Source organism: Belonocnema kinseyi, chromosome 9, assembly GCF_010883055.1.
Source record: "Belonocnema kinseyi isolate 2016_QV_RU_SX_M_011 chromosome 9, B_treatae_v1, whole genome shotgun sequence".
NCBI lineage: Eukaryota > Metazoa > Arthropoda > Insecta > Hymenoptera > Cynipidae > Belonocnema > Belonocnema kinseyi.
In genome coordinates, this window is record NC_046665.1 from 48,746,177 (window position 1) to 48,756,575 (window position 10,399).

At 31.8% G+C, this 10,399-nt stretch overlaps 1 protein-coding gene across 3 annotated transcripts in view; it reads left to right on the forward strand.

Moving 5' to 3' along the window:
• Positions 1-10,399, forward strand: part of LOC117180886 (X-linked retinitis pigmentosa GTPase regulator-like) — a 91,445-nt gene that overhangs the window by 20,573 nt on the left and 60,473 nt on the right. For all 3 annotated transcript variants that reach the window (XR_004468066.1, XM_033373462.1, XM_033373463.1), the window contains exon 5: positions 4,508-4,831. Coding sequence is in view for 2 of the 3 variants with exons in the window: in XM_033373462.1 (XP_033229353.1) it covers positions 4,508-4,831 (324 nt within the window). In the remaining variant the exon portion in view is untranslated. The remainder of the gene's footprint in view (positions 1-4,507; positions 4,832-10,399) is intronic.

The following is a 10,399-nucleotide window of genomic DNA, read 5'->3' on the forward strand; positions in this document are numbered from 1 at the left end:
CATAACCTCAAAATCGACTCATGCATGCAATGAAGAATCACGCGAAACATTAAATTCGCCAATTTCTTCCATTTCTTTCAAATGGGGTTTGAGATATAAATAGAAGACTACCGAAATCTTCCGAAGCTTTCAGATCAACAATCATCGTACAGCAGAAAACCGAAGTCGAATCGTGCATTTTCGGCGTACACACGAATTCACAGTGGTAATCATGCACCTTCTGTTTTGCGGCTCCCAAACGGTAGGTATGGTGGGGGTAAATTTCAGGTTCGATCTGGCAGCTCTGTCTCCTAGCCGAGTAAAAAGAGTTTTCGCCCCACTTCAGAGGCGTGAAAATAGACTGAAATTATGCGTGTCTCATGAAATAGGTTTTTCTATACAAATGATTAATAATGGTCTATAATTCATTTGTGAATAGAGTGAAAGAGTCAGTCAATCTTTGTGAAAATAAAAAATTGATTATTTTTAGTACGGTCCCTTTTTCTTGCTTAGTTCTGAAATTCACAAATAGAACATTAGTGTTCACTGAAAGAACGTTTCAAAGTGCATGTTTTCAAAAGTTTTTCTATTTTCTTGCAGTGAAAATAAAAAAAAACTTTACAAATTTAAAAACCAACGGTTTTGGAGAAAAATCATCCTTTTTTTTTTGGTTGAATTCGACTGCTTTTGTTTAAAATTTTATAGGTTGAAGATTTTTCACGTAGGTTGAAAAATTAACTAATTTTGTTGAAAAATTATTTTTATCGTCAAAAATTGATTAACTGAAAATTTAATTTGCAATTTTTGGTTTTGAAAAAAATTCGCCTCATTTAGTTTAAAAATGAACTATTTGGATGCAAATTCATGTATTTTGTGGAAAATTGAGCGCGTGGAATGCACAACGACCTTGGCTCTCAGACTCAGGCTGCCTAGTAGGCAAGAGAGCGGATAACGCGTTGCTATGGACCGAGTTGATTGGACATGACGCCAGTTTCAAAATTATTTGTCCAATGAACTCGGCCCAGTAGTAAAGCGTTATCCCCTCTTCTGCCTGCTAGCCCGAACAAAAATGGTTCCACTTGAGTTCGACTTGAATTACCCCCAATCAAGACACGCTGAAGTTGAAAATTTCGACTTGAGCATGTCTCAATTTTGAGACGGAGCCAGACTTCAATTTATGTCTTAGAGACAAGTTTTTATGCCTTTAAGACAAGTTTTTATGTCTTTAAGACATAAATGTATCCCTTGAGTCTATTTTTTATGACTTTAACACGTGCGGTTTATAACTTCGAGCGTATACCTGCCCTAACAAAAATGGTAATTCTGACAACGATAAAAACTAATCGAAAAGAGATGCCGAAAATTTTGTTTGTTTTCACATATTTCTAACGGCTTAGGAGATCCTTCTAGAAAGTTACCATTTTTATTTGTTTAAAGAAAGTTTTTAAGGGTTATACTCGTTCAGTCCCACCGATTCTGAATTTTAAAATTAAAAATAACTAATTTAATAATTACAAAATTTTCATTCGTCAATTTTAATCTCTTTTATGAGCCAAAAAATGTTCGATAATCTCAGCCAAAACAAGGCTCGTCTTGAGTTAAGTAAACATCGTCTTAGCTAAGACAAGGCTCGACTTAAGACAAGTAAACGCCGTTTTACCTGCCGTGACCATAAAAAGAAGACGAAGGCCTATGTCTCGACTTAGTTTTGAGATACAGCCAGACATCGATGTCTTGGAGACGAACTCAAGACTTAACCAAGTCGAACTCAAGTCGAAGCATTTTTACTCGGGAGGCTGGCTGAATCCAAGCGCTAAGGTCGTTGTGCAATCTGTCCGCTCGATTCGTCTCTTTTGGTTAAAAATAAATCTATATGCTTAGCGATTAATTTTTTAAAATTAAAAATCATTTTTCAGTTGAAAATTTAACTATGTGTTTTAAAAGTTGACTAATTTCTAGAAAATTATTCTTGTTTGCAAATTCATTTATTTTTCGTTAAAAATTCATTGATTTCGTTAAAAAATTTATTTTTTTGATACAAATTTAACTAATATTTTAGCAACCTAACTACTTTGTCAAAAATATTTTTCTTTTCTTAAACATAAATATTTGAATTGAAAGTTCATTATTTTTGGTAGAAAATATAAGTATTTTGTACAAATATCCTTTTTTGGTTCAAATTTTTTAAAACTAAAAATTATACGATTTCATTTTTGATCACAAATTTAATTTTTCAGTTTTAAATTGATACATTTCGATGGAAATTTAACTATTTTATTCAAAATTGTCTTTTTTTGAATTACTTTTTAACACTAAAATGGAGTATTTTATTGAAAATTTGCCTTTTTTAAAAATTAAACTGTTTTTATTTAACATTGCAATCTTTTTTTTTTTAGTTGGAATATAAACTATTTAATTTTTCCTTAGAAATTCATCTTTTTTGGTTCAAAATTATACTACTTTATTAAAAACTAATTCTGTCGGTTGAAGATTCATTACTTTAGTTGAAAATTCATTTCTATGGATGTACTATATTATTGGAAATGCAATTTTGGATCTGAAAATTACACTATTCCATTTTTTATTAAAATTTAATTTTTTTAGTTAAAAAATCGTTTTCTTTCAGTCGAAAATTTGCCTTTTTTAGTTAGAAGTTAGCTCATTTTTTGGTTGACGATTTATATATTTTACTTTGGGTTCAAAATGTATCTTTATTAGTTAAAAATTCCACTATTTCATATTAAAAATAGCGAAAGTTATCAAAACACGTACTTAGAATTTTTGTCTGTAGACAATAATATTATGTTTGTAAAAATCAGAACTAAGAAAAATTGACCAGTAATTGAAATATTAATTGCTTAATCTTCAAACTGAATGGTATACTCTTTTGCTTTATTTTACAAATTAGCAATAATACTTTATTATTCATTGTTATAAAAAAAACTATTTTTCAGTTATTAAATTAAACTTTTTAAAGTGAATTATTTTACGTATATTAGTATATTTAATTAATGATTATTCACGTTGCATTATCCACTGTCGGGAGGTTTCCCCAGTTATGCAAAATAACGTTAATTACTGTACGTTACTTTACGATTTTTTTTGAAGGTCTTTATATTGAATTATGTTTAATGATCACCAATCGTGAGACATATCTCGATTATAGACAAAAAATGATCTGATGTTAAGGCGGCCGCAAAACTTCATTTTCAAGATTTACTAATTTTTCCCTGAACAATTTGTAATTTTCAATGTGCAATTTAATAAGGAAATTTGAATTAATAATCATTAAATGGTTTTTTATTGTTATCAATTCTTAATAAAAAAATTCGAATATAATTGAGAATTATATGAGAAGAAAAATATTTCCACAAAGTTACGGATCTTTGAATCTTGACACCTATTTTTTTTAATGAAATTGTTTTTCAAATTCTATATTCTGAACAATTTCTCTTTATTTTGCAGTTCCTTTTTTTCTGACAGTTATGAGTTTGGTTACAATTGTAATTATTTGTTTAAAAAATTAACAGCTTTGATAAAAAATGATCCTTTTTGGTTGAAAACTTATCTTCTTGAGTTAAAAATGCAACATTTTTTTTTAAATTCGTCTTTTCTGTAGAAAAATTTATCTGCTTTAGTAGAAACTTGATCCTTTTTTTCCTTGCTTAAAAGTGCAACTGTTCGATAAGAAATTAATCATCCTTGGTTGATGATTTGACGTTATATTGTTGAAAATTAGTTCTTGTTTTGTTTGAATTTAACTATTTTTTTTATCAAATTAAAATCTTCTTTGGTTGAAATATCTAAAATTATATTATTCCTTGAAAATTCAACCTTCTTGATATAAAGTTCATCCATTATATGAGCAAAGGTTAAACTACTTTGTCAAAAAAATAATGTATTGTTAAGATTGATTTTTTTGGTTATATATTGTTTATTTTTTTGGATAAAGATTAATTTGTCTTTCAGACTACAATTCATCTTTTCATGTTTAAAAGTCAAATGATTCTCAAAATATTCGACTTCTTAGATTGAAAATTGAAATATTTGGTTAAAAGTTCAACTGTTTTTAATTGAAGATAAATTTTTTTTTAATTTGACTATTTTATTCAAAATTTAATTTTTTTTTGAAGATTCAAGTATTTTGTTAAAAAGTAATATTTTTTGGTCAAAAATTTAAGTGTTGTTAAGCATTCGTCTTTTGGATAGAAAATTCTTTTTTCTTTAATAAAAAATTAATCTTGTTTGATTGAAACAAATAATTAAGAATCCAATTTTTTAATTTGAATTTAAAATTGTTTTATTCCTTGATAAATGTTACTATTTCCTTGCTAATTTCTTTTCCCCTATTTTGAAAAAAATTTTCACTGTGGAGTCTGAACTATCACCGTTAATCCCCTTTTACATCTTCAGTCTGAAGATTTAAAATTGTAAACATGATGAATTGAAGATTCACCCAAATATTGGGTAAAATTATTTTTAAAATTAGTATTTAATTTAAAAAAATTTTTTGTTGTTGTAACTTTAGGTGGTCAAAAACTATTTGCATGCGGTAGTGATCAAGAGGGCCAACTTGGTCGAGGAAGTAATGCAGTTGGTGACAGTTCCAGTTCACCAGTTATGGTCCACGATTGTGGATTAGCGGGACCAAAAGTTGTCCAATTATGTGCTGGGTCCCAGCATTCAATGGCTTTAACAGCTGATGGATCAGTCTTAGTTTGGGGCAGTAATTTGGAGGGACAACTTGGTTTACCAGGCACTTCCGGCCTCGTCAATAAACCGACGAAAGTTCAAATTCCTGAAAATATTAAACAAATTAGTGCTGGATATTATCATTCTGCTTTCCTCACCGGTATGATATTTAATTCTTTCTATAGCTTAAAGGGGTTAAAACAACTCGGGTTTTCGCCACATACAAAATGCGTCTACGAGGATGCATTTTGAAATGCATTAATCATACCACAAAATCTAAAAGCAATTTTACACATGGGAGCAAAGCGATTTTTAGAAAAATTTTCCTGTTTTTATTTTTGTTGTAATTGAAAATCGAGCATTCTTTTGCGCCTGTAAAATGCAGCGCGCCAGTTAAAACTGTATGATGGGTTGTAGTCACCCGATCTAGTTTCAAGCCGAACAAAATGTGCCATTACTGCGTCTTCGTCGCTTATAGTAATATAGAACATAAAATAATATAATACAACACAATTAAAAAAATAAATAGTAATAACATATCATGATAATTTTTTCAAAACACATCCCTGGTGGACCGAAGGAACCGAATGGAGCCTCTCCAAAGTACCCGTAGACCCCACTGGGTCCCCATTCGGTTCCTTTTTAAAAAACTCGAAAAGAACAGCAAACTCAACTTTTAAATTGTTGAAATTCAGATTCTACATTAAAATTCCCTATAGAAGATCACGAAATAATCGCAATCGTTTTTTTTTGCAACGCTGAAAAGTTAAAAAAAAATACAATACGTATAACGCCTGTTGACTGCTACACTTCAAATGCATTGTCTGTAAGTAGCAGTCAACAGGCGTTATACGTCTTATATTTTTTAAACTTTTAACCGTTGCAAAACAAAATATTGCGCTTATTCCATGACCTTCTGTAGGGAATTTTAACGTAGAGTTTGAATTTAAAAAATTTTAAAGTTGATTTTGCTGTTTTTTCGAGTTTTTTAAAAATAAACCGAATGGGGACCCAACGGGGTCTTTACGGTTACTTTGTAAAGACTTTATTCGGTTCATTCGGTCCGCCAGGGATGTATTATACTAATAATATCCTCCTTTTCGTCGGTAAAACTATCATTTTTGTCTTACCATCGAACCAGCTTAAAAATTCCATTTTAATTATTATTCGTTTTTCTTATTGTATTATATTATATATTACTATAAGCAACGAAAACGCAGTTGAAGATTTTAATCGACTTGGAACTAGAACGAGTGACTGCAGCCTAGCACACAGATTTACCTGGCGCGTTGTATTTTATAGGCGCAAAAACCACTTAATTTTCAAGTACACAAAAACAACAAGAACATTTATCGAAAAAATCGCTTTGCTCTCGCGAGTAAAATTACCTTTAGATTATTGTTTAAATCGTATATTAAACAATGCATCCTCGTAAACGTATTATGTATGCGACGAAAACCCGAGTAGTTTTAGTCCCCTTAACTCTTGTGTGCACCACCTACTTAAATTTTTGTACGTACGTGGAGTAAAAATTAAAATTTTGACTGGGGCCTCGAATCGCCATTATTTAACTAAATTCAAAGCAAATGGCGTGTATAGAATTTTTTTCGAAATTTTGTTACAATAATAATCGACTACAAAGTTAGATGCATCGAGGACTCACCCAGGATACGGGATACCCAGGTATTTGCCATACAAAATTTAACTGTAAGTGGGTTATTAATTTCTTATCAAGTGATTTTATTTATTTACGTGAAATATGTTGAGTAATAATATAATTAATAATAATTTGAATGTTTATTATTTATTAAGTAATTATTTGTTACATGCTGCATGAGGCACCCTGACGGACCGAAGGAACCGAGTAGAGCCTCTACAAAGTTCCCGTAAAGACCCCACCATTGGGTCCCCATTCGGTTCCTTTTTAAAAAACTCGAAAAAACAGCAAAATCAACTTAAAAATTTTTGAAATTCAAACTCTACGTTAAAATTCCCTACAGAAGGTCACGGGATAATCGCAATATTTTGTGTTGCAACGGTAAAAAGTTTAAAAAATATAAGACGTATAACGCCTGTTGACTGCTACTTACAGACAATGCGTATGAAGTGTAGCAGTCAACTGGCGTTATGCGTCTTATATTTTTGTAAACTTTTTACCGTTGCAAAAAAAAACATTGCGATATTCCGTGACCTTCTATAGGGAATTTGAACGTAGAATCCGAATTTCAACAATTTTAAAGTTGGGTTTTCTGCTTTTTCGAGTTTTTTAAAAAGGAGGCGAATGGGGACCCAATGGGGTTTTTACGGGTACTTTGTAGAGGCTCCATTAGGTTCCTTTCGTCCGCCAGGGCAAGCCCACGTGCAATACCGTGCGTCGTTTTACACGGTGTTCAAGAATGAGAATTAAATCAAATTTTCGGGCACTGTAAATTTTATTGTTTCTATCGTTTCTTGGACATATTTCAAAAAGATTGATATAAAATTTAAATTAGTCGTTATAACAATTTTTTTATAAATTAAAGAAACAATAATTTTTTTCAAAAATTTGTGAAATTATGATTTTTTAACGTTTATTAATCCGTATTTTTACACTACTTACAAAATATACTAACAATCCAACATTTTGTTAATAAGTATGCACTACCCGGGTAGAAATTGGCACTTTACGCCTAAACTAAATATTGCTTCTTACGAGGCCGCAGCCAGATTTTCTAGCTGGAAGAATCTAGGTTTTCCCTCTGCTGGCCCTCGACAGGTTGTTGTCGTGTGGTACTTGACTTAAATTATTTATATGCTCATTTTTTAGCATTATATTTTTAATTACACTAGATGAAAAGCTTTATTCATAAAGATATATTTAGAAAATAATTTCTATCAATAAATTATTTTCTCGAGGGGACCTTGTAAATTCCTCGACAGGTAAAACGGGCAATACAGCTGTGAGTGCTTGAAAGTACATTAATGTTCTTATGCTTAATTATACTTGAATTAAAAAAAAAATTTTAATTACCAAGATGCCAACTTTGAAAAATTTCATTTTTTCTGAAAAAATTTAAAACCTCATTTCTAAAGTATAGGATGAATCCGGTCAAGCATTTATGATATCGCACTCAGCGTCGCATCGTAGTTATGGGGATTAGGCGTTCGACTTATAAGCGTGCGGTGCGTGCGTTTGATTTTCGGCGCTTGCGGATATTTTAATAAACTGCGTTTGTCTTTAGTTATTAGTAATAAGTCTTCTTTAGCCAAATTTAACAATCAGTTTAGTTTTAGAATAATGTGCGGAGTATAGTTAAGAATTTAATGTCAATAAAAATACGCGAAAGCGGAAGAGAGTGTTTGCCAGAGGCTACAGAAAGGTGTACAATCTTTAGATTTAACTTTTGCAAAAACAAATTCCATTTGTTTAATTAATAAACAATTAATGAACGAATGTTAATAAATATTTCTCTAGACTAATAGTAATAATTAGTAGGAGGCAGGCAAATTTGCGAAAAAAACAAACTATTTAAACAAATTCCATTTGTTTAAATAATAAAAAATTAATTAACCAATGATAATAAATATCCGACTAGACCAATATTAATAATTTTAAGTAAAAAAAAACGAGAATACATTGTTCAAAAAGTCGATTTCATGAAGAATTAACATTTTTTGTTTTAAAGGTAGTTTTCAGGTACTCGGGGGGGGGGGGGGGGGGGGGGGGGGGGGGGGGGGGGGGGGGGGGGTTAGGGCTGTCAAACCCATATGTCTGATAGATGAAATTCGTTTTGGAAAATTCTCTACAGGCCTCCATAACTTTCCAGTAACATTTTTTAAGCCCTAAAAAATTATTCTAAAAACTAAAAAAAAAGTGATTTTTCCCCATGCATTTTACATGGGAAACTTCAAGTCAAAACCGGGACCTGTTAAAATAAAAAAATAAAAAATTACGGAATTTCTTTGTTCGGATTTGGAATAAAATGGTGGGGAAGGGGGGGGGGGTCTTTGCCCTCTAGCATAGAAAAAAAATCGCCATGCATTTTTGGACCACCCTAATACTTAGTGTTTATAGCGTATTTGTATTTTACTTCTTGATTTTATTTTATTAAATTATTATTATTTTAAATGCTTATTAAATTTAAGCAAAGACAGTAAATATACGTATCAATAAACGTTAATAAATCACCCTTTCACAAATTTATGAAAAAAATGTTTTTTTTTTAATTTATAAAAAAGTGTCCTAACGATTACTTTATATTTGATATAAATCTTGTTAAAGTATGTCCAAGAAACGATAAAACAATAAAATTTACAGTACCCGAAAATTTGATTTAAATCTCATTCTTGAACACCGTGTTTGTGGACTTAGGACACACTTTTCATTTTTATTTATTGAACTAAACAACAAGGTACGATTTTAATTTCATAATAAATTTCAAAAAGTAAGATGAATATCCGAGTATTCCAAGTGTGCAACAACATATATAAAGATTTGCGTCTACAAAAGGGTTAATAATACCTTTACGAAAAAATATCGTAGGAAAATCAGTATAGGTCTATAATTATTTTCAAATAGTTTATTCTAGATTATAGAAAATTCATTATCAGAACTAATGTAGAAAAATCAGGGAAAGTCAACGATGCTGTTGAAAAATCCTTATTTTTGGTTGAAAATTCATTTGTTTTGTTAAAAATGTGCCTTTTTGGATTAAGAACTCCTCTATTTGGGTTGAAATTTGTATACAAACTACAACGGCACACAAAAAAGTGGTCTGCCCGGCAGACTACACCAGCATATCTATGTTTTTGGGATCGCTGAATCCGAATTCGGGGTCCAAATAACCCATTACGCTCATATTTTTTTAAAAACCGCAAAAATAGACGTAAAATCGAGGAAAACAGTGATTTTTGTGCATATATTTTTGTAAAAAAATCTATTTTCATGCCCGCCGGTAGTAGCCAACATATTTTTATGTTTTTGGGGTTGCTGAATACGAATCCGGCGTTTGATTAAAAGACTGATTAAAATAACGGGGGATATATTCACAAGCTTTCGTTGTTTTATTTAATTCTGCACTTGTTTCTGCCCCCATGCTTGGTGGATAAGTGGAATTATTTTTTAGGTAGGTGATAGTCAAATATTTCGCGAATTGAGTTACTTGTGTATCTGTGGGTTTCGTAAGTATTAGATCGAAAACAAAACATTCCAATACCTCCTTCTTATCCAAAAACATAAGGGTTTTAAATAGAACTAATGATAAATAGATAATTGCACTACAGTGTATTTCTAAAGAAACGGGCGGCGGTGAGAAGGGCGGGGACAGAAGGACTGGTCATTGGTGGACTTACTGACGTGGTCCGTGCAGTGGAAGGGGACGTTCGCTCCCCTCAGCTGGTGCCAACCTGTGAAGCTGGGGGGGGGGGGGGGGGGGGGGGGCGGAAAGCATCACGGAGAGCAGAGCTGCCAGATCGAGCCTGAAATTTACCCCCACCATACCTACCGTTTGGGAGCCGCAAAACAGAAGGTGCATGATTACCACTGTGACTTCGTGGGTAAGCCGAAAATGCACGTTTCGACTTCGGTTCCCTGCTGTACGATGATTGCCGATCTGAAGGCTTCGGACGACTTCGGTGGTCTTCTATTTATATCTCGATCCTTATTTGAAAGAAATGGAAGAATTTGGCGAATTTAATGTTTCGCGTGATTCTTCATTTCATGCATGAGTCGATTTTAAGGTTATGTTTT